This window comes from Solanum verrucosum, unplaced genomic scaffold (assembly GCF_900185275.1).
Source record: "Solanum verrucosum unplaced genomic scaffold, falcon-dt-bn FXZP01000049.1, whole genome shotgun sequence".
Classification (NCBI taxonomy): domain Eukaryota; kingdom Viridiplantae; phylum Streptophyta; class Magnoliopsida; order Solanales; family Solanaceae; genus Solanum; species Solanum verrucosum.
The window spans coordinates 2,526,892-2,554,249 of record NW_026020221.1 but is presented as its reverse complement, the minus strand read 5'-3'; the positions used below and the strand labels follow the sequence as shown (position 1 = coordinate 2,554,249).

At 36.2% G+C, this 27,358-nt stretch overlaps 4 protein-coding genes across 4 annotated transcripts; 2 read left to right on the top strand and 2 right to left on the bottom strand.

Moving 5' to 3' along the window:
* Positions 1-479: 479 nt before the first annotated feature.
* Positions 480-4,797, bottom strand: LOC125831754 (ubiquitin-conjugating enzyme E2 2-like). Its single transcript, XM_049510941.1, has 5 exons — positions 4,555-4,797; positions 4,420-4,445; positions 3,874-3,963; positions 1,835-1,923; positions 480-913 (listed from the first exon to the last, which is right to left on the bottom strand). Exons 1-5 carry the CDS (start codon positions 4,677-4,679, stop codon positions 785-787), a joined length of 459 nt encoding a protein of 152 aa, XP_049366898.1. The 5' UTR covers positions 4,680-4,797; the 3' UTR covers positions 480-784.
* Positions 4,798-7,337: 2,540 nt separating this feature from the next.
* LOC125831752 (uncharacterized) lies at positions 7,338-9,624 on the top strand. Its single transcript, XM_049510939.1, has one exon. The coding sequence runs from the start codon at positions 7,446-7,448 to the stop codon at positions 9,480-9,482; it is 2,037 nt and encodes a 678-aa protein (XP_049366896.1). The 5' UTR covers positions 7,338-7,445; the 3' UTR covers positions 9,483-9,624.
* A 1,395-nt stretch (positions 9,625-11,019) lies between these two features.
* LOC125831753 (FACT complex subunit SSRP1-like) lies at positions 11,020-17,850 on the top strand. The gene is given in 17 exon segments (XM_049510940.1): positions 11,020-11,106; positions 12,079-12,264; positions 13,115-13,220; positions 13,918-14,054; positions 14,228-14,311; positions 14,428-14,522; positions 14,615-14,723; positions 14,871-14,957; positions 15,033-15,125; positions 15,292-15,489; positions 15,575-15,720; positions 15,806-15,929; positions 15,932-15,949; positions 16,102-16,200; positions 16,291-16,465; positions 17,356-17,433; positions 17,622-17,850. Coding segments are annotated over 17 exon segments (1,917 nt in total). The 5' UTR covers positions 11,020-11,052; the 3' UTR covers positions 17,750-17,850.
* Positions 17,851-19,284: 1,434 nt separating this feature from the next.
* Positions 19,285-24,491, bottom strand: LOC125831755 (protein TORNADO 1). The gene is made up of 5 exons (XM_049510942.1): positions 24,408-24,491; positions 24,172-24,264; positions 22,152-23,664; positions 20,820-22,060; positions 19,285-20,680 (listed from the first exon to the last, which is right to left on the bottom strand). Exons 1-5 carry the CDS (start codon positions 24,429-24,431, stop codon positions 19,295-19,297), a joined length of 4,257 nt encoding a protein of 1,418 aa, XP_049366899.1. The 5' UTR covers positions 24,432-24,491; the 3' UTR covers positions 19,285-19,294.
* Between the last annotated feature and the right edge of the window lie 2,867 nt (positions 24,492-27,358).

Genomic DNA, 27,358 nt, shown 5'->3' with positions numbered 1-27,358 from the left:
TAGAGAATAAAATATCTCATTGGGATAGCATAGATTACTTCAGGCTAAAGGCAATACCTCAAACTCTGGCTCATCATTAGTAAGCAATACAGTCGAAACAGATTAGTCAACCACACAAGCAGTGAGGCACGCCTGTAAAACTCTATAGGAAATATCATGATTAGGAATCAAGTAATATAAGAGCAATAGAAATTCAGAAGCTCAAAAAGGCAAACACTGGTATGTCTCTTCATGATACTTTTTGGCATATTGTAAAATCAAAACTGGTTCTTGCAACATCAATCATCCGACCAAGTTCCATATTGTGAGTGTCACTTCAGATCCAATATTAAGTGATTCTCCACTACCTTTTTTTCAACATGTCTCATAACCTGAAATTGAAACTCAGACAGGCACAAGATTTTTGACTTCTCTATCTCCTCATTAGTTGGTGTTTGAAAGCCCACTTCTACTAAGAATTTATTTTGTTGAGTCGAATGAATGATAATGCACAATTAACATTGCTAAACAAAAATATCAGATATTTATCCATTTTCCATTGGAGGTCTCATAATGACCAACATAAAAAAGTTTCAACAATTAAAATACAAAGTGATCAATATGTACACTGTATCAGAGTAACAGAACATGAAGATAAAGACAATCAGAGTTTCTAAACAGCACATAAAAGGACAATTTCATGCTACATTTATTATTAATGTAGCAACAGCATGGAGAACATTGCAGCTTTGACCTGGCAACCCTACCAGAAAAATATCCCATAACAGACTCAGCCAGAAAGATGTCAGTCAGCCGTCCAGCTCTGCTCAACAACCTCACGCACCTTCCTGTTGTACTCACGCTTGTTCTCACTAAACATGCGAGCTGCTTCTGAATTAGCAGGCGAGTTTGGGTTTGGATCACAGAGCAAAGACTGCATTTCAAGAAAGTCAAACATTAGGGGATGCCAAAGTTAATGCGTTCTCAGTTCAGTTTCATTTATGAATTGACTTGACTCCAGTCTCACACCAGACAGAACCAGAATTCAATTACTTGATTAAAAAAATGATATGATTCAGATGCTGTAGAAAACTCTACCGACCAAAAAATTGAACTGGACTTCTATGGAAACACAATACAAAGATGGCGGTGACAGAAGATGTTTTAAACTCCCAAGTTAGCGCCTAGATGAAACATAATGTGAAATAGACAGAACGATAACGAAGTTAAAGTAAGAACTGCTTGAACAAATAGATTTAACAAAACAGAAAAAAAACTTGCCTCTCCAGCAAGTAGAGACATATTCAATGTTTTAAGAACCAAGGACCTGAACTGTTTGCTTTAGAGCAACAGGTCGGATAGTTCTTTGTTTAGTTACTTTATTCATTTGTTAAATTAGTTAATTTACCACTCGTAAAAAATGATATCAAACACAGTATGTGCATCTACGGAAATATTTTATCATCTCACTGAATCAAATAATGAAGTCTCCATTCCTAACTTATCCAAAATTACAGATTTCCTGTTCTCATCGGGGTACGCTATCCATGTTCAAACAGAGAAATGCAAAGGGAAGCATAACTCAATAAGTGTCCACTAACAGCAACAGGAGTACAGGACAATGAGCTACTTGATCACACAGATATCATGTCTTACTAGTGGTAAACTATTAGTGCATTATATGAAATACAGAAGGACACAAAGCTACAAAGCTAGACAAGGCAGTAAAAAAAGAAAGGGGCATATAATAAAAAAAAAAAACATACACCAAGAAATAAATTTTCCATGTTACATTTCTTTAAAATTCTGCAAAGCACGAGGCACAATGATGCATTTAATAACAATATCAACATACCTGGATTGAAGTGAGTATAGCAGCAACATCGTATATAGGACTCCACTGATTTTGCAGTATGTCTAAGCAAATACTTCCATCGGCATAAACTGACCAATAGATAGATAAACAGTGATATGAGAAATCAGCAAAACTAAAAATTACTCAAATTTATACTTCGCACGACAAGGGCCACAAAGTAGAATTCAAGCCTTTTTATGTGTAAAGTTGAATCGAGGCTAATATAGAAGGCAAGAAATATCCATTTCGAATGATGTGGGAGATCTTGAATTAACTTCTGAACAAAGGCACAAATGAAAAATAAACAGAGCATAAATCTAATTGATACACACACATTAGATCAATTCTCTCAATAAGCCAATAATTAAACATAAAATGATACAATGCTCCGATTGTGTAGGTGCTGAGCTCCAATTGCTTGGACTGCCAGGTGTAAATAAAAGACAAGAAAAATTGGTGCGGCAAAACTAGGATGTTTGAGGAAAAAGAGTATCGTGGGTGTGGCACAAGTACATCTGCTAAAATTTCAGCTAAAAGTTCCCATGTACTTCCACTGTTCTTTATCCGAATTTATTTCATTTTGTTACAAGGCATTTTGCTCCCTATATTGATATCTCCACTATTTTATTTTATTTTTGATAAGTTTCTCCACTAAATTGATGCTTTGAAAAATGTATAAGCTTAGAGGTTACTGCTTATCAAAAAAAGGATGTGCTTAGATGTATTTAAAAAGAGATAGAATATGTAGTCATAGGGTGAGAGTACAAGAAGTGCAATGGGCCATTGCTTTTTATATTTTGCATACTTTGGACTGCATTATGCATGTAAAATGGCAAGATCAAATCTTGAGACCAATTTATTCAGTGCAAAAAAAAAATCAATTAAGTACCCGGCCTAATCTAGTATAAGATGGAAGAAATACTAAGCTGTAGGTCTTAACACATACACAACTTTACAAATACATGAATCACAGAGCATATTCAATAACACACAACCCAAGCAGCTACCAGAATATGGCTAATTCTCTCTTATTCAACAACTCCCAAGAAACAAATATTCAAACAAATAACTTCAAGAAACAGAGGATTCTGTATGCAATGGTAATTACAAACATTCTTGTAACATTTCCATCACCAAAATATCATAATCATTGAAGAAAGTGTCACATCAAAAGACTCATTAGAACTGAAACGATGAAATTACCAATCACATCAGGGTAAATTCAAGGATAAGGATTTGAGACGACCTCTGTAAAGGTTGAGTGGATGTAAGAGTTGATATGTCTTTAAAGGGAAAGGGGAATAAACTACTAAACTCATTATCTGATATAACCACATAACATATGTCCACTGTTCGGTATTGTTGGGTATTAAGATTTTCCCAGGAGCAGAATGCTCTGTGAAGACAATGATAGGAGTTCAATAGAAACTGGTGGGAATAGGCGTTGATATGTTTAAGAGATAAATGAAGGGGAAAGGCACTTTGTTTACATTCTTTATTAATATATAGGCATGAGAATTAGGTCTCAGATAGACTGGCTCTGTGGTGTAACTCTGAGCAAAATAGTTCCACTAGTGTTGGCATGGTGACAGACTACATGGCACAAAATTTAGACTAGCAATAAAGGATTAGGAATAATAGAAGATTGAGGAATTTCTTCACAGATATACAAATGGCCTATTGGTGAAGGGCAGGATAGGATGATACAGAGGGAGAGAATGCGCTACTAGGAATTTCAAAATGGGGATTGACAGGTGATGCAGAATGTGTGGCCTATGTGGGCTATTAAAAAAACTAGGAAGCTGGCTTCCTTCTCAGTTCACGCAGTGTGAGACACAATACTAACACTATAACTAATTTAAGAAGGTCCCCGAGTTGATATAACTCCTTGTCGATACTACTAGTCTTGGCACCACAAGATAAACTGAATAAGCAACAAGCAACCTAAGCTTAAAGTTGAAAGTTCTACTTGTTCTATGGACTAGAACTATGTGAAGAGTGGGAGAGAAAGATAATGCAACGTTACTTAGGCTACTTACTATTCGGATGGAACATCCTGGATACAAATCGAACCGTTGGAGGCTTGTTGGGGTAATCCTCCGAAAATTGAAGTGTCAGCTTAAACGTACCTGCATACAAATCAGAAATTCACTAGTCAAAATTGGGGTGGAAGGGCATGCTATAAATCTGAGGGTTCTTGCCCATACAAACAAGACATGCCTATTGCCTGCGTATCCTCAATTTTAGTGAAAGAGGAAAATCATGGATGAAAAAGAGAGAGCAAATCTTAATTATGGTGGGAGAATGGTCATGCAACACAAAACACAGATTCCTAGAAACCTTCTTCACTGGAAAAGCATATGCATTACTCAAGTGGCAGTGATTGTATCAACACAAGATATTCATCCACATACACAAGTGTCTCAAAGTGCAATTTAAGCAGAACACAGAAATCACAAAGTAAAGTACAAGGAGGTGTGTAACTATGCATTCAGGTTTTATATGATGGGCTCAAGAGTCAAAAATATGCTTCTATTCGTATCTTAGATTTTAAAAAGATTGTAAATGAAGAAGAATTTCCTCACCTCCATCCCAAGGTGTGTCATCAGGACTGCATTCCAAGAAAAAGAAACAAGAAACGGAAGTGCATAAGTCAAAAAGAAAGAAGTACAAGAGCAATCGTAGCCGAATTCAATGATTTAATCCATAGGCATGCATACCCGAATATAACAGCATTCCAAAGCATTATATTGTTGTCATAGGGGGCACCACTGATGCCAGCAGGCGGATCCTGCTGTAACCGCTTAAAATCCCTCATCAATCTTTTCCTCGCCGGCGTCGACATCCTCACCGCCTAAATCCACAAAATACAATTCAAGAACAATAAATCCCTAAAGTTTAGACACAAGAATCTAAAGTTTTCATTTAGAGAATCAGATGCTGTGAAATCGAACCAATAAATCAAGATCCCCAAAGAAATCGAAAACTAGTACTCCAAAGACATAACCATTGATTGAACATTCATATGTGAAGAATGAAGATGAATTACCTGAGTGTTAAAAGCGGCAAGAATTTCAATGAATGTAATTGGTTCAAAGTTGAGGTTCTTGTTTGCCTGCTTATGAAAAATGAAAGACTGTGAGTTTGGACCGCACCAATCCTTCTAGTTAAAGGAAGTACTATGTGTGTAAAATGTCACATGGACGCTATTAGGGGTGGGCGTTCGGTTCTTCGGTATTTGGTTTTAGAAAAGTGTGCACCATATTTCAAACCAAACTAGATCGGTGCGGTTCAGTTTAGTTCGGTGTTTTAAAATTGATTTTTCGGGTGTCAACAAAAATAAAGAGAGAATATAATAAAGTAACAATTGTTATTCACTTCACACTTCAAACTTCAAAGTAACAACTAACTGTCTAACAATAAAAGGTAAGAACATCAATTTGTTGTTCTCACTTCAAAGTAACAACATAAAATGATAAAAAAAAATAGAAAGTAGAAACACCAAGTTGTTGCTCAAACCTGAATTAAATTGAGTTTTGTTTAGTTTAGACTTTAGGTCTTTAGGGTTTACTATTTTGTTATTAAGATTTTTGCTATTTAAGTTTAGGATCTAAATATAAAAATTGAAATGGGCCAAGTAAAGTTAAAAATTAAGTAATATAATAAATACTTTTAAATTTATTTAATAAAACTTCGATTCTTCGGTGCACCATAGTTTCGGGACCTTTACACCTTACTCCAAATCGAAGAACCGAAGTTCCGGAAAAAAAAAATCGACACCGAACCGAAACACCGAAGAACCAAATTTTTTCGGTTCGGTTCGGTTTTTCGATATTTATGCCCACCCCTAGACGTTATATTATATGTGCACGCCAAACATATCCACCTCCACAAAAGATGACTACGGAAAAGGGTCAAAACTATTCTTAAATTATTTGAAATTGCTTAAATATATCCTTAAACTATATTTCAGCTCAAAAATGCCCTTCACGTCTAACTATTGGACCATACTTGCCCTTCTGTTTAACAAAAACATTCATGTGTGCGCTAAAATGCCACATGAACTCCACATGTGCACGCCAAACACGCCCCACCTCCACATAGACAACTTAAAGCCCGAATTTCACTTTTTTCCACTCATTTCATCCTTTCCTTATTTCGGTATATCTATATGAATATACAATATACATTGACTCAATTCAGTTTCATTTTATTCCGATACTAATATGTTATACTTTGAAGATAACTTAAACAAAATTCAAATTAATTTTGCTATCAAATCCTTAAATCATCTATATATCGAATATTTCTTTAACTTTTCACAAAATCTAAAATTTCCTTAACAATCATTTAGAGCATCTTCTAGATAAGGGACCACAAAAGCTTAAAACTTGAACAAAAATAGGGTAATTAATAAAATAAAATAAAATTAAGGAATCTATAAAGACTTAGTAGGTCTTCGTTGATGTAGTAGCAATTGAAGGTGTCATCCCAGTCGTTCATCAAGTTTTCCTCATTAGCGAAATCGCCGACGTTGATGTGGCGGAGCTCGATCACCACCCCTAGGGAGGCTGTCGTAGTCGTCTTCCTTGTGCCTGGAGTTCCAGTGATAAGTATATTAGGTCTCTTATGACATGTGCTGTTTTGCGCCATGGCCGTGAGTTGAATTAACAAGAAAGCTTCGCTAAGGTTTGTTTAAACAAAATTTATTTATAAAGAGAAATTAAAATAATAAATTAGTGTTAATTGATTAATTAAAATGAGTGTGTTTATATTATACCTTAGACCATTTCTTTTATTATATTTGAAATGATCATCAAATTGCAATTTCTCTACTTCATTCGGTTACGTATACAAGTTTCCGCAAATGTTTTTTCTTTTTTTGGTTCAATATATACTTTTCAAGATGAAATGAGGGAAAATGAGTGAAATTAAGGCTATAAGTCATCTATGTGAAGGTGGGGTGTGTTTGGCGTGCACATGTGGAGTCGTGGCATTTTAGCACACACATGAATGTTTTTGTTAAGCAAAAGGGCAAATGTAGTCCAATAGTTAGACGGGAAAGACATTTTTGAGCCGAAATATAGTTTAAGAGTATATTTAAGCTATTTCGAATAGTTTAAAAGTAGTTTTGACCTTTTACTGTAGTCGTCTATGTGGAGGTGAGGTCCATTTGGCGTGTACATGTGGCATCCATGTGACATTTAACATACACATGAATACTTCCGTTAACTAGAAGGGTAGGCGTGGCGCAATAGATTGATAGGAAGGGTATTTTTGAGCTGAAATATAGTTTAAGGGTATATTTAAGCTATTTCAGATAGTTTAAGGGTAGTTTTGACCCTTTTTCGTTGATTTTATAAAGTGAACAAGTATTATTGAACATCCAAAATAGTAACTATTGTTGGACGGACGGAGCAATTATTTTTGACTATTTTTACAAAGGGATTATGTTTTCCCCCTCCAAAATAAATTAAAAATAATAATCAAGTAATTGACTAGCTTCCGCAGCTGGTGCCCTCAGTCCTTCACTTCCAATTCCGTCAACTGAACCAACATCGTATTTTGCCCAAACCCCAAACCCTATATCCCGGATTCCCAAAACTCCGAAATGCCTCCGGCCACCGTCGTCGCCGGCGTTCTCCTCTTTCTCCTCCTTCAACTCTTCATCATCGCCACCATCTCCGCCCCAATCCTGGGATTAGACTCCTTCCTCAACCAACAATCTCGGGTTGACCCGACAGCCACAAACGATTCATTCCTCTCTCTTCCTTCTTCTCTGAAGAAGCATCTCTCTCAACCCTCCATACATCACCCACCCATCCCTTCTTCTCTCCTCACCCTACAAGTTTCCGTCCCCATCACTGTCAAGCTTGTTGGTAGCAACTTCTCTTCTTCTGCCAAATCTCAGCTTTCTTCATTTCTCACATCGGCAATTTCTTCCGATCAGTTCCACGTCATCACCCCTTTCTCTTTTCAACCATCTCATCACCTCTCTATATCCCATTCACTTCATCTTGATGTGACTCTTTCTCCTTCCTCTCTGTCTTCACGTCTCTCTGAAATCCTCAAGACCCATCTCGCCTCTGTACCTTCCTCTTTCAGATCCGTGCTTGCTTCTGTCCCTCACTCGATAGTTGATGAAATTATCAAACAAGATTTTGAAAAAGAGAAACCCATTAGTGGGATTTACATATATATTCTCAATTTGGGCTCCCAATCGAAACCCTATGCTTATAGCTATACACCTGGTGATCCATCCCCTGCTTTCACCAAGTGTTTGGGCACTGTGTGGACCGGAAAAGAACGATATTTGTGGATTGATTTGGGGGCCGGTCCGGTTGATTATGGCCCGGCGTTGTCCGGCGATGGTGTACTTCCTCGTGGCGAGTTTCATCCATTTGCTACATTGCACGGCCGACCCAAGTCCCAAAAGGCACTGCTTTCGGATTTGGCCTCACTGGTTTGGAGTGCTTATCAGGTTCTTCTCGTGCCCTCTTTGCGAATCCCTATCCCGTTTGAGAATTCTTTGATTGTTGAGTTTATACACATATATGCTTCTTCGGATAACAAGGATAGCGTTGGGTTAGATTGGAAGTTGATAGAGAGGAATTTTATGGATGAAGTAAATGAGAATGGGTTGCTGTTTGGAGATCAATCTTTGAGATTTAAGAAGTATGAAGTGAATTTAGCAGAGTGTCCTATTTGTTCGTTTGCCATTTCAAGGGCAGCTACCTCATATACTTCTAGGTACCTGTTTGATAACTATACACTGATTGTCAGTGAATACCTGGACTCTAAGCGTTTACACCAGACATTGTCTGAATCGGCTGCTGAGTTTAGGCGGATTGCTAAGGTTCCTGAGGAGGACTTTGGTGGAAGGATACTTCCGGTTTATGTTTTTGATTTGGATGTCAGTTCGATTCTGATGCTTGATCGTTATCATCAGTCTGTGGCTTTTAAGGATATGGTTATAGCAGTCAGGACAAAGAGTACACAGACTGTGAGTGATTATAGCTGTAATGGGCGTCATGTGTTTACCCAGACTCGTGAATTAGAGAGGCCCATTGTAGGTTCCATCTTACAGAGCATGTGGGGAGTCTCACCAACACATTTAGTCTGGAGCCCAAGACACAACAGTACTCTAGTAGACTATACATGGAGTGTCGGGCAAACACCATTTGGGCCGTTTTCAGAGGTTTCTTCGTTGTCATTTGTGCAGAAGGATGCTGCTAGGAGAAATGTATTGTTGACATCGCTGAACTTCAGTATTTCTAGTGCTCTTGAAGTTCTTGAATCCATTTCTGCACATGGCGGGGAGAGAAAGCTTCTTAAGCATAATCAGCTTACTGAGTTCATGCAAAGGTGGAACTTGTTCAAGTACAAGCTAGACAAAGCAGTTTCAGCACTCTCACACTTTGACTTTGAAATGGCTTTGTATTACCTGCGGGCATCAGATCATGACATATATGCCATTCATTCTCTTGTTTATCATGCTTCTCAAGAGCTGGAAGCATCGCTAGTCTGTTTCAAGGACCCACCATTTCCCTGGGCATCAGTTTCTATGTCTGCTGGAGTTTTTATATTCCTTCTGTATGTTTGGGCAAAGAGAGACAAGTTCTTTTCCAACAAGCGAAAACAATTTTGATATTTTCTAAAGCGTCGTTTTGTAAGATCTGAGTTGATACAACACCTGTATCTACGAGTAGCATGCTGGCTGCAAGCTCTGAAATTAGAATTCATTTGTTAAGAAAAGGTACTGCAGTTTCAACTTTCAACTAGCACAGAACATCTTGATCAAGCCCTTTGGATCATATATGAGCATTTTGGTCTAACTTCCTTTGGATGTTAACTGAAGACTTTAATAGATTATAAGCACATCAACTAACTTATTTTCCAACTTCTTCCCATGTATAATTTCTTTTCCCAGAAGTTTGTGAATTAGCTCCTTGCACAATGTGTTGGGAACACAAAAAATCTCTTAAATTGAATAAAAGAAAGAGAAGAATTTTATGCTGGATTTTAGTGATCAGTGCTTATTTTTTGGCTTAGAAGTAGAACATGTCTAAGTTTTTACTTATTGCTCTTATCAAAAACCTGTAATGATGATTATTTTTATCTTCCTGGTGATTTTTTTTACCAGCTTTTGGAGCACGGCTGTGAGCCAAATTATTCATCATTTGGGAATAAAAACTAGAATTTGAAATTACTAAGCTCTATCTACTATAAATACAAATGTCTAACCTTGGCATTCGAAATATTTAATCATATGTTTTAATTCTTGCCAAAGATGTTATATGGGAGTAGTATGATTGTTGGAAGCAAAAGAGAATTACTTTTGTACGGATTGAAAAATTTGCTTGCTATAACTTTTTGAGGATTTTGAAACAATCTTTCTACCTCACAAAGGGGTAAGATATGACTCTCTTTTTTTGTCTTATTAAATTATACTGAATATATTATCGTTATTTTATAGCTTTGAGGATTTTGAGTTACTTGGACAATTATTTACCATGAAGTGCAAATATAATTGTTCTTCTGAAGGAAAAAATGATCTTCACATTAGACGGCAAATTACATAATTTGCCCAATGCAGTTAAATGATTAACGAGACGTAGTTTAAGAGGATGCAAGTAATAGAGAGCTTCATTTAGTCATCATTGTTATGAGAATATAGATATACTCAATAGATTAGTGAATAATAGTATTAGCTAATGCAAATTTACTCATTGCTCAAAATTCACTCGAGAGTAGGTTAATTTAGGATGTTTTTTTTTAGATGGTTAATAGTAATGATAGAACTTGTGAAACCAAAATTTCATTTAGTATAAATTGATAATTCATTCAAATTTTTAAATGCTACAATTTGAACATACTAATTTCCACAAGCTAAAATTATTCATATGAACAAACTAAGAATAGAGGGTTGATTGTTACAAAGAGGTCGATCAACTAATTTGATTAAAAACGTCTTTAAAAAAATTTCGATAACAAATTTACAACAACAATAACAGTAATAATATAATTAATATAATCTCGAAAATAAATCTAAAAAAAATATTGTGTACATTACAAATGGTCGGTTTCATGTCGGCTCGGGTCGAAAAGTCCGAAACCGCGTAATGTGTTTCGCGCGGGAGGAAGTTGATCTACATATATAAGTGAAGTATACAATCATTTCCTCTTTTACTGCAGTGTGTGTTTTTACATACAGAGCAATGACGGACGGTCATCAGTTCAACAACATCTCTCTCGGCGGCCGTGGAGGCACCGTAAGTTCTTCTTACTCTCTTCTTTAGGTACATGCTTAAAACCCTAAATCTTGTTTACATTACAAATAGTCTTGTTTTCTTTTTGTTCTCTTCGTTACTTGATTCCGACTTTCAAATGGCCTTCCGTATGTTTTTTCGTCTTCTTCTTTAGGTGCATGCTTAAAACCCTAAATCTTATTTATACTAAAATCGTTGTAACAGTTTCTTTTTAAATCCTAACTCTTTCCGTTCTCGTTGTTTTAGATGGATTCTTGATAAAAATTGATGATTTTCTTGAACATTGAACCTTAGCACTATGAATTGATGAATTTCTTGAACCCAAGCAGTATGAATTGATGAATTTCTTGAACGTGATTGAACCTAAGCAGTGAATTGATGAATTTCTTGAACGTGATTGAACCCTAGCAGTATGAATTGATGAATTTCTTGAACGTGACTGAACCCTAGCAGTATGAACTGATGAATTTCTTGAACGTGATTGAACCCTAGCAGTATGAATTGATGAATTTCTTGAACGTGACTGAACCCTAGCAGTATGAATTGATGAATTTCCTGAACGTGATTGAACGTCAGCACTATGAATGGATGAATTTCTTGAGCGTGATTGAACCTAGCACTATGAATTAATGAATTTCTTGAACGTGATTGAACCCTAGCAGTATGAATTGATAAATTTCTTGGACGTGATTGAATCCTAGCCTTGTGAATGGATGATTTTATTGTAATGTGATTTAAACCCTAATTTTGTGCTCTGTTTGTTTAGTGCTTTTATTAGTTTTTAACTCTAATTAAGTGTCTTTATTGGATATTTCCATCTGTTTTGGGCCCATTTGGACAAAAGAAAAGGAAAAAACAGAAGAATTTTTAAGATACACACAAAGGAGAAAGATTTTATTTTCAAGATACATGTCTTGCATATTCATATATGTTAATGATAATATTTTTTTTAAAAAATAATTTCTGAGAATGCAGAATACAGGGCAGCTCAAGGTTCAGTCTGGAGGTATATTATGGAAGAAACAAGGTGGTGGTAAGGCTGTGGAAGTTGACAAGGAAGATATAGTGGGCCTTACTTGGATGAAAGTTCCTCGAAGTAATCAGCTGGGTGTGCGGATTAAGGATGGTCTTTACTACAAATTTACTGGTTTTCGTGACCAGGTGAGTCTCTATTTTGCTTTTAGCACGTTTCAGTTTATCAGTTTCTTGAACTATTTCATTGCTGATGTAGTGGAATTGAAACAGCTCAATCAATGGATAGAGACAGACCATTAGCCGCAAAAAGTTTGGAAATTTTGTTACTAAGTTACTCAGTACATGGTAATTAGAAACTTAAGAATAGTTTAATTAAAGGAAAACCAGGGAATGGACATGGTTATCAATCTTACAGGTTGACTGGTAACTTAAATTGAATTTAGGTGTGACCAACAAGGGTGTGGTGGAGTGTTAAGTACTCCGTCATCTTTAACCAAAGGTCTCGGGTTTGAGTGATTACGGAGTTGCTTTTGTTAGGGAGTTCAATGTGGGACTTCCCAGCCCAAATCCGGGTGTAGTCGGGCCCCAATGCATGTAATGTACTGGACACTAGATGCCAAAAAAGAAGAAGAATTATGGGTGAATTGGATACCTAACACAGATCTACTTTGGAACTGGCTACTGGAAGTGAGTGCTTAGTGTCACAGTTCCACTACTGTAATTTCAGGCTGTGAGGAAAACAGAAACAAGGGGAGAGCAATGTTCTAAGTTTATTGAAGCCAAAGACAAAGTTCCGTGTTTATTGAAGCCAAAAGGCAAAGTTCTGAGTTTATTGAAGCCAAAGAAAAGTGATTTTCTTCATTAAGATACTGGTAGAAGCTGACCATCTCTAACTTCTTTGTACAAGTTTATACCTCTGAATCTGTGCAATGTATGTAATAGCTGGAGAACCTGTTGGATAGGGACACATTCATGCATCATTATCTTGTGTTATCAGTTTTTGATGTCCCTTGGTTGTGTATTTACTTATTTGCAGGATGTTGCGAGTTTGACCACCTATTTCCAGAGTTCTTGCGGGATATCTCCGGAGGAAAAGCAGCTATCAATTAGTGGAAAAAATTGGGGAGATGTTGATCTAAATGGTTGGGATATGTGCTTTCTGCTCTAGTTCACTTGCTCCCCTGATTTTCTTATGCTTTACATACATGTTTTTTCTTTTTCTATATATGAGTAGTAATTGAAATAACCTTGATTGTTACAAATAATTGGTTTTTTATGCCTTCAACTTAATTGGCTGAATGCAACTGATTTAAATTTGAATTTCACACTGCACATATTGCTTTTAATAGTTTTGCAATTGATCATTTATGGAAGCAAGATTTAATACTGAAGAGAGCTGTTATCTTAGTATTTCTTCTGTCTACATGGGACTTGTTGATGACATTATTGGTTTTATACAATCTTCAAAGGGCTTTTTTTTAAAAAAAAAATAGACATGCGAAAGTTGCAGGTTAGGAGGAAATATTGAAAATAAAGGTTAAAAGGAGAAGAGACACCCCCCCCCAAACATCTACATGGGATTTGTTGATGACATTATTGGTTTTATACAATCTTCGAAGGGCTTTTTTTAAAAAAAAAAATCATGTGACATTTAGTTGTGGGCACAATGATGCAATTTATTTGTTCCCACCTGTGTGTGCTGATATTTCTTTCTTTTTGTTTGATATTCTCTTTGCTTTTTCTTTTGGTATACACATGTGAACATGATCTTCTCTTGGAACATCTATTTTATTTGGAATGCGCACACATACATGTTTGACTCTGCTCCACTTTCTGCAGCGAATATGCTCGCTTTTCTTGTTGGTAATAAGCTAGCATTTGAGATATCATTGGCAGACGTTTCTCAAACACAGCTTCAAGGAAAAAATGATGTCATGTTGGAGTTCCATGTAGATGATACAACTGGGGCTAATGAAGTTACTTACTGTCCTCAATGATTGCTGAAGAGTTCTTTTTTTTTTTTTTTCATTTGACATTGATGTGTTTCTGATTTTGTTGGCATGCCCAATCATTACTTGAATGACACACTTCTTGACTAATTCTTGAAAGCCACTCTATTCTCAGTAAGCCACACTTTCATTGATTTCAGAAAGACTCACTGATGGAAATCAGCTTTCATATCCCTAATTCAAACACTCAATTTGTTGGTGATGAAAACCGACCTCCTGCTCAAGTAAGCAAAAGGCGTATTAATTCAATTTCTTGAATTCATTAGAGGAGATCATTAATCCCTTCCATGACACGATAACTTCTCTTGGTAAACTGAGTAATATGATTTGCACCTGTTAGGTTTTTCGTGACAAAATTATGTCAATGGCTGATGTTGGTGCCGGAGGTGAGGAAGCTGTTGTCACATTTGACGGCATTGCTATACTCACTCCAAGGTTGGTTAACTGCTTTTCATGTCACATTCATTATTATTGTTATCTGTTTTTTGCTTCAGGGCGATTGACATGTGCCCGCCCATATGCTGCAGGGGTCGTTACAATGTGGAGCTTCATCTCTCATTCTTGCGCTTGCAAGGGCAAGCCAATGACTTTAAAATTCAGTACAGCAGCGTAGTCCGTATTTTTTTGTTGCCGAAGGTTATTTCTATGTTCCATCCCCCATTTAGCACCTACATCAATGTTTTAGTTATGCCTACCCTTTTAATTCCTTCACGCAGCTTTCTGAAATTGTCTTCGTTGAAATTTTAAGCATTGTATAATTGAAATGACTTCTCTGCTTTGCAGCATAACCAACCACACACTTTAGTAGTTATCACTGTTGATCCTCCGATTAGGAAGGGCCAAACTTTGTATCCACACATTGTATTGCAGGTATTAATTGATGCATATTAGATAATGACGTACATTCTGTTCTGGTATCAACCTGCTGCTTCTTTGTCTTACCAGTTTGAGACGGACAATGTGGTGGACCTTTCGCTGGCTTTAAGCGAAGACCTTCTGAATACAAAATACAAGGAGAGGCTGCTAACGGGTTACAAAGTAATAGTATTTTTGTGTTTATAGTCATTTGGATTTGCAGCAACTGTGAAAATAGAAATACAAGTTCATTTTTGTCAAAAAAAAAAGGAAATGCAAGTTCATTGTATTCATGTGTTTGGTGTTGTTTACTTTTTTGCATTTAATTATAATCTTACTTATGAACCAGGGTCTTATCCATGACATCTTTACTCAAATTTTACGCGGCTTGTCTGGTTCCAAAGTTACTAAACCCGGGAAGTTCCGTAGCAGTCAAGATGGGTATGCGGTGAAATCCTCATTGAAGGCTGAAGATGGACTCCTCTATCCTCTTGAGAAGAGCTTCTTCTTTTTACCTAAACCTCCAACTCTTATACTGCATGAGGAGGTAAATTCAAGTTTCTGTAAAGCTCAAAATATTGTGAGAAACATCTTCATTCTTGAAAAACTGACCTATTTCATTATGCAATTAGATTGATTATGTGGAATTTGAGAGGCACGCTGCGGGCACGGCCAACATGCATTACTTTGATCTTCTCATCAGACTGAAAACTGAACAAGAACATCTTTTCCGGAATATCCAGAGAAATGAGTACCACAATCTTTTTGATTTCATCAGGTTAGCTTTATTTTCAAGCCTTCTCTCTCAATTTGGGTTTAACAAGTCAGCTTAGTCTTTCTGACACAATCATTGAGTAATGCAGTGGAAAGGGTCTGAAAATAATGAACCTTAATGAAGCTCGGGCTACAGAAAGTGTTCCTGTTTTGCCCGATGATGACGATGATGCTGTTGATCCACATCTTGAGCGTATTAAGAATGAAGCGGGTGGGATGACAGTGATGAAGAGGTAAACATGCCTATTTGTAATTTCATCGTCGTCAACTCCATGGCGTCTCTCTAAGTCATCCTCAGAGTGTCTTGTTGGATTCTAGTATCTTTGCTTACCCTTTGTGTTGTTGGAAATTCTTGAAATGCTGTCTGTCATTCCTACCTTTCCAGGACGAAGATTTTGTCCTCGATAGAGATGATGGAGGGTCTCCTACTGATGATTCTGGAGGGGATGAATCTGATGCCAGTGGTAGTGGTGGTGAGGAGGAGGTATAATTGCCCTTTCACGTTTATATATTTTCAAGTTCTTATTTACAAATTGGAAAAATATGAGCTGACATTCATGTATGGTGGCTTCAGAAACCTGCAAAGAAGAAGCCAAAAAAGGAGGGTACTGTGTCAAAGCCATCTACAAGCAGGAAAAAGGCAGATGATGATGGATCGAAGAAGAAAAAACAGAAAAAGAAGAAGGATCCAAATGCTCCAAAGAGGGCAATTAGTGCTTTCATGTACTTCTCGCAGAGTGAAAGGGAGATAGGTATTCTGTTACATGATTTCCTTCTTAGTGAACCAATGACTTCTCCCGTGTTCTGTGGTCTGTATCCCAATTTTTTGTGTTGAGTGTTATTGAAACATATAATGTTCATTTTGAAGGAAACAAGTCTTCATTCCCCATCAGATGAATAAAATTAGGCACCCAATGCAGCATATCTAAGTCTAGCTTTCTTCACATGAATGTATTTGGAGTCTGGGCTACTCAAAACAACTGATCCATGCATCATCATATTATTAACAACTAGAAAATCTAGTCCATCATCAAGCTGATAAAATTGTAGTAGACTTAATAGTGCCAGGGCTCATATTCCCTTTTTTTTTTCTTTTCTTTTTGATGAAGGAGTCCATAATCCTATATTAGAATCCCTTTGTTTATAATATAAAAAATCCTGATATAATTGAGTTCCTTGAACCTGTACCTTTCATGGGCATTTCATCCACATAGAGGCATTCTGGGTGATAGATTCATTTCCTAAATTAACAAAATTTGAGTCCTTGAGGACAATGACATGTCTAGACAGCTTTCTGTTCTACAAGTGAAAAGGGCTTATTCCTAGTGCAGGGTTGACTGAGAGAGACTTAGTAGCCTTACAGAGTAGAGTGCCCGGAGGCGGGAAAGAAAATAAGGACCCACATTGGTTGGTTATTAATGAGATGGGAGGCTCCTTAGGATGGGTGTCAGTTAGGCCCAAGACCTAAATTTAACAAAGTTTATTATAATTTTTCTGGTTTGTTGGAAATTACACCCACATGCTGTTACCGTATTAGCCTGCTTCTTTTTTGCGTTGGTGTGTTTCTTGCTTTGGGATACCTTTCAAGACTCATCATGGTTGTAACGTTCCATTCACTTCCCTTCGTTTTTTTTGTAGAATGTGAAGAAAAGTAATCCTGGAATCGCCTTCACTGAAGTAGGGAGGGTTCTTGGAGAGAGATGGAATAAGCTGTCAGGTTGGTTATTTTTGTGGCATTCTGGTATTTATCTTATTTGCTTCATTATTTTATATTTAAGGGCGGTTGATACAATGCTCGTCATGTTTGTTGCAGTCTGTTTTGTGTTTTTATTTTCTTTAATTGTATTATATTTAAGGGCAGTTGATACATATATTGGCTCACTTGCTGTATTAATGATTTTGCAGCTGAGGAGAAAGAACCCTTTGAGGCCATGGCCAAGGCAGATAAGAAACGCTACAGCGAACAGATCAGTGATTACAAGAACCCTCAGCCGACTGTCGTGGATTCAGGGAATGAATCTGGGAGTTCTTAAGTGCAAAATCATTTAGATGGAGTGTGGGAACTTAGAAAGTCGACATGCGTAATCAGCAATTGTGGTTCATAGTTGGAAGTCTTTGCTGCTAACGTTTATGTGAAGCTCAAGTTTTGGGGAAGTTGAGAAGATATGTTTGATGAGGCACTTTTAATCAACATCATAATGAAATATAATTGTTTGTGATATTCTAGATATTCCTCTATGATGTGTAGCTAGCATGCATAATCTAGGAGCTACGTAAATTCTCCTTAACCTGCGGATGTAAAAGGTAACTTCATAATTTGGTGTGCTTTTTATTAGAGATATCTCTAGGACTATTTAAGTTATTATCAATTGAAATCATAGCCAATATAACACTGCAGATCTGTCCATCGCCTTTACTTGATTAACACAGCCAATAATTTGTTGTAAGCCCGAATGTGAAAGGCAGGAAGTTTGTAAAATGTCGTTCAATGTCTTCCCAAAATGATTAAAAGCTAGAGTTTTTATTAATTCAAGAAGTGTCAGTCGCACCAAAAAGCATCACTCGGTTATGATGAGTGAAATTAGCTATTCGATATGGTAACAGGAGTCAGCATCAACAAGGCCGTCATAACAACTCCACATTGGCACCAAGTATCGAAATACCATCTCAATTGCTGTGTCCGTTGTCCAATGTGGTCCACCGCAATGTTGTGAATGCGCAGTCCGTGGACGATCACGTTCTTCACCATTGCCTATCACAATGTCACGTATTCATGTAAGAATAATACCCGTCCCGATTTCGCTTGGTATTAGCTGATTTTTTAGTTTAGATAGAAATGTTGAAATGGATAGTAAGGCACTTTTCAATTTATTCATCAAAAGCCCCTTTAAATAGGAGTGACTTCCTATTGATGTAATAAGACTCCTATTTAAAGGGGTTTTTGATGAATAAATCAGTAAGTCATAATTCAGCAAAAAACAGGAGATTGGAGTTCTCTCTTCCATTGAACTCTAAGGTTTCAGTCTCCCTTTGAAGAGCTGAAGAGATCGGAGTTCTCTTTTAATGAATTCTAAGGTTTCAGTCTCCCTTTAACGAGCTGATTTATATATCGCCTTGTGAATCGATCCTTCCCTAAAGATTCATAACACATTAGCATCAACTTGAACATGCCAAGGATGAACATTTCTCCCAACAGGTGTCAGGGAACCATTTTACATCAAAACTACCAAGCTATTACCGTTCGGCTAGCCAATTTAAGAATGACATTGGCATCAACATCAAAGAGGGAAATATACTACAGGACCAACTATCATGAACTACTTAGTGTATGTAGAGGCAGCTAGAATGGGTGGAAAGATTCTCAGGCTGAAACACCATGACATTCGAATTTTCATCAAGATAGCAACATGGCATATCCATAATTTAACATACAAATAAATGATCCTACCTGTGACAACATGTTAAACTACCATAGCGGCCAATCTACGTGCACACTCCAGCTTCATCTCTCAACCTTTGCCTCTGTTTTTCTATTATTTAACCTCTATGGCTGAAGCTAAACTGGCTGAAGCTAAACTTCAAAGTGGGACTTCAATTATTTCACTTGCTCTTATGTGTATATGCCTCCTACAGACCCATGCAATTTGGCCACTGTCTCGGTATCTAACTCTCCATAATCCAAACTTCTCAGCAATATCTCTTCCACCAGAGCACCTTTGATCTCTCAAGAAATCAACAACCCATTGCTGTGCTGCCTTAAGATCTTGTTGGATGTCCCTTGATCCCCTATTTCTCTCCACACGTCCTGCTGCTGCAACCCCAACAACACCAGCAGCAGCAACCCCTGCTGCACTATATGCAGCAGGAGATTTGAGTAGATGTGCAACTTCTCTACTCAAATCTGGTATCATTTCTCCCATGCCTGCTGCTAAATGAGCTCCAATCTTGAGAGCAAATGTCACCAATTTCATGAACTTTGTCATGTACGGAGCCAGGCATTTTACTGCCCTGTTATCAACCTGCATTACTTCACAACCTATCTGATCTTCAACCACATGCATTTCTCCCCGATACTCGCATAACATGTGCAGCCGGAGAGCATTGATTCCTGAAATCATGGTGGTGATCAGTCTCCTCGAGTAGTTCTCTGTCCTTACAAAGTAGAACATGTTTGGCACTTTTCTTTCTTCAACTTGGACATTGTAGTTCACAAGATAGTTCACTTTGCGGTTTAGCTCCATAAGAAGCCTGTATTCGTAGTATCTGAGGCCTTGGATTTCTTGCTTTATATCCCTAAGTTCTTGCTGTATAATTGTAAGTCTCTGCAAGACTTCTTCAACACCCTTGGCTATTCCAGCAAATGTTGGTTCAATTTTTCCTTCAGTTTCTTCACTGTTAGTAGAAGCATGATTCTGTCCATCCTGGCTGTTATCCAAAGGAATTTGGAGCTCCCCAGCAAGGTTATGTAGATCATGGTACCTGCGCTGGAGAACTTCCCGAAAATCATCATCGGATAACAGATCCCGAGCATAGTCAAAACCAGCTCCAACGATAGTCCTTCCAGAATCTGCTATCAAATCCCAAGTATGCTGATAGTCATACATATTGTCCGCAGACACAGAGAGCAATGCCTGCTTTAATAGCTGTTGAGGCAGAATCTGGTTTCTCCTGTACCTTGGTGGTGTTAGATTTCTTACACATTCTGGTCGAATAATGTTTTCAGTCAGTGTGACCCCATGGCAAAGGCTATGGATTGCTGGTATTATAAGCTGCTGGAATAGCCTTAGAGTTTCTGTCAGGTGCTTTGTGGAACAGGCAAGCACATCAACATAATAGCCTAATTGACCCCCAAGTTCTACGCGGACATAGATTCCATTGATGGTCAGTGCAATGACGTACTTTTCAAGGCTGTATGTCGCTCCATATTGATTTTTCAACCCCATTACTTTGTTGTGCATATGTACCTAAACAAACATAGTGAACTATATTCTTATCCGAGATGATGAAATAAATATATAAAAACAAAAGGGATGCTGTTTAATTTGCACAGTCATATGATTCTGCAAATATAGAATAGAGCATAAAAATAAAAGAAGATCTTGCCTGTAAGCGGGGGAAGAATCCCGGTGTTAGAAACATGTGGCTTGAATCATCACACTGAAGGTGCCTTCCTGCATAAATGCATTCACTTGAGTTTATCGGCCACTTTGGCTGTTTCCCCTCACCTTCTTCAAGAAAGCTGGGTATCAACATTAGAGAATTGGTATCCGAAGGATCTTGTTCATAGCACAATTCAAGTTTCAGCATCATTCTCACAAGATCACTTGCATCCAAGTTCTCAAAAACTCTTGAGCCCATCCCTGGAATCTGGCTATCAAGACTACTTCTCAGAACTTTTTCCAGCTCTTTTCTACTTATGAATCCATCCCCAGCTGAAGTCTGCTTTTTGACATCTAATCTCAAAAGCTGACCAAGTACTTCACCACAAAACCATTCACAATCTAGGATTAGGAAACCAAGTTCATCAAAATAGATCACCTCGCCAATGTGATGAAGGCACGTAGCAACAGCCCTTCTCCTCGTTTCCACCTTCTCTTTATTATCGAGTCTAGAACGAACCCTGAGCAATGGAGCCTTGACTTGGCATAGATCACCAAACTCCTTCCACTTTATTGCTGGCTTATTATGGTTTTCCAATCTCCAGTCTGAAAGAATTTGCATAAGATTGTTGCAAAGCTCATACACTCTAGGAACTCTTTGGAGAACCGTCTTGCTAGTCTTTTGGAGGTGATGGGCAACTTTACTTACTGATGCAGAAGATCTTGCATCAACTGTAAATACAGTTGGGTAGAATTCAACAAAGCCTTGAAATTTGTCTCGTAGCCTTTGGATTGAGTCTACAGTAAGCTGTAGGTTCTGTGATGATTGATTGATTTTGTCATAGTGTGTGAGCACCACAGTTACATTTGGCAGCATGCACTGCTGAAGAGCTCTTCTTGAATTGGAAACAATGAACCTCAACCAGTACTGCAGATCTTCTTCTACTTCATCGGGTGTTTTCTGTTCTCGGTTATTTGGTTTCCTGAACAAACTAGAGATGATCAGGAGAATTGAGGCACTTCCATGTCCTGGAAACATTAGATCATGGAGGGCATAGAATTCTTGCTGCCCTGCAAGATTCCAGATTGAGATCTTTGTATCTTCATCTTTGAAAGTTTTTATCTTCATGCCTATAGGTCTAACAGCTAGCTCAATTGGGTTTACAAGAGTTCTCACTTGATCAATATACGGCAATTTTGGAGAAGAGAAGTGCTGATGTAAAGAATTGCTTAGTGTAGTTTTTCCTGCAGTAAAAAAAATAAAAAAGAACATACCAAATTAATCAATGTAGCAAATCAGTGATATAGATAAACTAACATTGTTTTAGTGACTCACCAGCATTTTCTTGCCCACAGAGGAAGACCCTACAGCTCTTTGGCTCTGTCATTGGCATGTCTTTGAGCAAATCAATCTCTGGTTCGGCCTTGTCGTTCTGACCCAATCTCTGATATATCGCTTCTGTTTTCCCTGCATTGTGCAATGGCGTTCTTGAAAGATCAATGTCTTCAATCCAAGGATTTACCTGTAAAATATCCATGATAGTTTGGAGGACTGCTTCACCATCCACCCCTTTACAACCTTGTAAAGATATGCATCTTAATGTAGCATTCTTCTCCAAACTCCTAAAGATTCTGATTATGTCATCCGGTTTTAAACTCTCATCATTATATATTCCAAAGCTGGTAAGGCTTTCGTTACTTGTCAACATCTGCAGGATTGCTGCAATCCCATCCCTACCAATTTTGTTTCTTTTTCCTCCAAAAGTAAGTGATTTGAGAGTGATATTTGCTTGATATTGCAGCGCAGAAAATCGGCTCAAAGGGCAAAGTAAATGTTCTACACCAACGCCTCCAAACCAATTTCCTTTAAGATGCAGCTTCTGCAAGCTGTGGTTCTTGAAAAGGCCAGCTGCAACATAAACAACTCCTTTGTCTTTCAAGCAAGTATTTGACAAATTTACCTCTTTGAGGGTCCTATTCTGTTCCAAAACCCATCGGAATTCCTTTGCCCAACGGGACTTCAACCGTACTCCTGTCAGATCGAGTGTCTTCACAGTCGAATTCATCCCTAAAGCACAAGCAACTCTACAAGCACCCGAGACATTAAGGCGATATATCCGAAGTGTGCTGTTTTCAGGTACAAATTCAACCACCTTTGAAGTTTTCTCATTGTTCTCTCCATTCCAAATATGCACTTCCATTGACCTGTTCCTCGCAAGAACTGCTGAAATCAAAGGTGTGGCAGTAATAGACTTGGAATCGAAAATGGTAAGTAGCCTCAATGTTGAGTTAACTTCTATCATTTTGGACAGCTCCTCTGCACCCTTTGAGCCAATGGAGTCTTCCCATATCTGCAACTCTTCTAAGCTTCCATTCACCTTAAGTGCTGAAGCAAGAAGAGAAGCTCCAACTGGACCAATATTTGATTCCGACAGCATAATTTCCTTGATCACTCCATTCTTCTTTAGAACTTCTGACAGCTCAGATAAGCATTCTGCAGTAAACTTGTTTCTCTTAAACACTAATTGCTTAATGCTGGAGCTACTTTCAAGCAAAACTCCAAGATTTCTCAGTTGCTGCAACTCCCATTCAACCTGGTGAAACTCCAAGTCTCTCAAGGAAGATTGAGTAATTATTGATGTTTTCAAGAGCACAAGGAGGTCAGAGAAATGCGAAAGACTTCCTTTTGATATGTTTATGTTAATGGAGTTCTCCGTTTCTTGATGGCAACATGTTGTGGGCTGAGAAAGATAGAAGGAGATACTATGCAGTTCGAGACTCGAGGACTTGATCACTTGATATCCCCATTGAAGATCTCTTAGTTTCTGGCTTGCTTCCATATTCTTCACCTGAGAAACCATTTGAAATTCGCTTAGTTTCTGATGTGCTGCCATTATACTAGTAGCATGCAATTCACAAGCTCCATGAACAACATGCGATTAATATTTAACGTAATCGGATACAAATATTACAAAAGCAAATATTGAAATTTCAGCTCCTTTAAAAAGTACAGCATAGTATACAATATGATTTTTATTGCTCAGCATTTGATGAAATGGGATGAATCTTCTCTATTTTTTGTGCTTTTTTCCCCTTCTCTGGACCATATATTCATAAATAAAAGTGCTTACCATAACTCTTTGGACACGTTTGGCTACATGTATAAGCAAAAATAATCATTTTTTTGTTTTGACACTCTTTAGTTATAATTTTTCATGTCATTTACATTTTGGAACGTTCAAAAGTCATTCTTTATCCTCTTGAACTGTGGTGCTAACTGTTAGGTCAAAATCAGACAAATAAATTGAAATCGTAAAACTATCTAGGTTCCATTAAGTTGCATAGTATTTATAAACCTGAGTTGAACTTGAAGAGCAACCGGCGGAGGACGAATCACCGGGAACTGGAGATTGTTGGCATTCCTCGATCTCCGGTGCATTACTGGACTCCTGATGACAAATAAGACCCCTTAAGTAATAGACTTAGCATTCACGCCCTTTAAGTAATAAATTTTGGGACACTTTTGGTCCAAAGCACAAACGCCGTTGTCTCTCCAATTGCAATGCAAATAGAGACAGAATATTTTACTCACCGGAAAAAATGGCGGCTTCTCCATTGAAACTGGAGCTCTAGAATTTTCACTACTCCCAAGGCTCGAACTCGGGTCCTGGTTCAACGATCTCTTCGAACTTAGTTGGATTCTGCTACACAATTGGCCAATAAATTTCACGCTAGCTCAAAATGCAACTCACCCAAAACCTTTTTTGGTTAAAACACTTTCTCATCCAAATTGAAGATATACAATGCATATTGCTTAAAGGAGATAATTGAAGAAGAAATGGAGGAAAAGTGATGGCTTCATGCTTGTGCTATACTCCCTCAGTCGCAATTTAATTGCGACATTCATATCGATCTTAAATTAAAGATAGATAGAATTAAAATAAATGAAATAAGATACTTATTTGAGAAAAAAAAAAAGAATAGTAGTTTATATAAATAATAAATAGAGTAGCATGTTACTTCAAATTTATATATAACAGTCCTCTAAAATTATATTTCATATTATGTTTGAGATAATTTTTGGTGTTAATTGTTAGTATGTCATATTATAAAGAAAAGTAATATTGTTATTATATTACATAGAGGTTAAACTGTACATAGATGATGGGAAATGGAAAGAGTTTTTTTTGACAAATTTATGATTGGGATACGTAATAGAGGTCGCTTTTTTTACTTCTCTTTCGGCGATTTGATTAAGACAGTTAAAAGAATATTATTTACTTGTACTCATCAAAGAAGCCAAGAATTTCTATTTCTTCAACAATATTTAAAACATCTTGATACCGTACCATGCAATATTAAATGATAATTTGAAATCATGGATTGAAGTTAAAATTTTATTTGGATGTGTTTTGAATTTTTTATGTTGTATGTTTTATCATAAATATTAAAATTCATAAGTTGTAAAATTATTAAAATTGTCTTTCTTTTTATATAATCTTACCAAATAAACAAAAGTTTATAAAATCGTATAGTACATTATCACAAAATATTCTTACAAAAATACAATATTTATTGATCAAAAGTGTAATGAAAAAATCAAAATTGAATATTGGTTGGTAAATAAATTTGGTGAATATAAATAGTAAAATAGGAATTGATTTGAAGTAATAACAAATTTTATGTTGGTTAGAATAGTTGTTTATATGAAATATAAATGTTTTAAAAAGTAATTATTTGAACTACAAATTTTATTTACATATGAAATAAATGATCGCAGATTTAAATGCTTGTCTTTTTTACAAAATATAAGCTTGTGGGTCAAATCTTCTATTTGAAAATTTTCAAATCATGATTTGAAATTCTCAAATCATACTTTTTGGAGAATTTGGAATTTCTTAGCTTGAAATCACATGTCCAAACATTGATTTCATCTCATAATTTCATATCGCGATATGAAACCGCATGTCCAAATGCCTACTTAAAATTTATGATCTAAAATAATTTTTAAATATTTGTGTGATCGTAAATTATTTTATTAAAAATAAAATAAATTTTTTAAAATTAAATTATTTCTAATAATAAGATAATATTCCTTTTGGGACAGACTAGGAATAAAATGTTTCACATAAAATAGGAGAGAAGAAATACTCACTGTTAAAAGTTGTCTTAATTTTCTTGGTTGGAAGAAAGTGGTGATGAGTTTTTAGAAATAGTACTAGTTAATCTTTTCCTATAAATTTGTTTAGTTGATATTTGATAATTACTAACTTTTATTAAAAATTAATTATGTAATTATATATGTGTAACCAAATATATTTTTTTTGTAAGAGAATTGCAGCTAACTAGTATGTTTTGTAATCACCATGTTGTGTAATTACTGTTTTAGTGGTTATTCAACTTAATAATTACACATTTGTTTCCGTACAAGCACTAAATCTAAATCTAAACAATACAAACAAAGAAAGTATATGGGTGCAAACTATGTATTGTACAAGAGTGTACCCATATTGATAAAAATAAAATCGACTATGCAAACACAAGCAATGAATTATAAACTACAATATGGGTGCAAAATAGGTTTTGGGTGCATATTTTTTAAAATTTCTTAAAATAAAGAGAATTTCATATTATAGAAGATGTCACATTACTTTTACTCTTAACTTGTTAGTAAAATCAATCTAAAAGAGTTAGTATTACATATCAAAAGATGAGAGCAAAAATAATAAAGAAATAAAAAGAAGTAAGAGAGGAGAAATTTTCTTAATTATTTCTTTCAAATGTTTGACAATATAATTTTTTATACCTCTAATTATAATATTATATAAAGAGATAAAAAAAAATCATAAACATGATATAAGATCACGAAAGAGGTGATTAAAAGACATGATATTAAACATTTGATATATAAAGGAGGCAAAACATAATAATAAAAAGTAATAGAACAATTATATATATTTGTATAGTGAACATAAATTAATATATTCATAATATAATTGACTTTATATATATATAAAGTGCTCCCACAATGGGAAACGGGGTTAGAAAAAGTGTTCCCACTATAAAATTAAAGAATGGTAAAGTTCATTTAGGAACATCAAAAGTGATGCTTAAAATCGGGGAAAGAAGCATTAAACAAAGTACCTGGTAGGAATTATTTGCAATGAAATTTAAGTGATATCGTAAATTACAGATAAAATTATGATAAAATAACGATTTTATCGATGAATGTTGGTGAATACATATTTGTTTATCTCTTGATTTTTCTTTCTTAAATATTATTTATGATTTGAGAGCTCTTTATAGCATATTTCTTGAATGTAGGATGATATATATGATATATTTGAACACTAAGAGGTGCGTTTGGTAGAGTGTATAAAAATAGTGCTAAATAAAGTGTATTAGTAATGTTTGCATTAGCAGTGCGTGTATTAGTTATGCTTGCATTAATTATACATAGATTATTTTTATGCATTGTTTGGTTTGATGCATTAAAAATAGAATGCATTGCATTAAAACAATTATTTACAAAGATACCTTTCA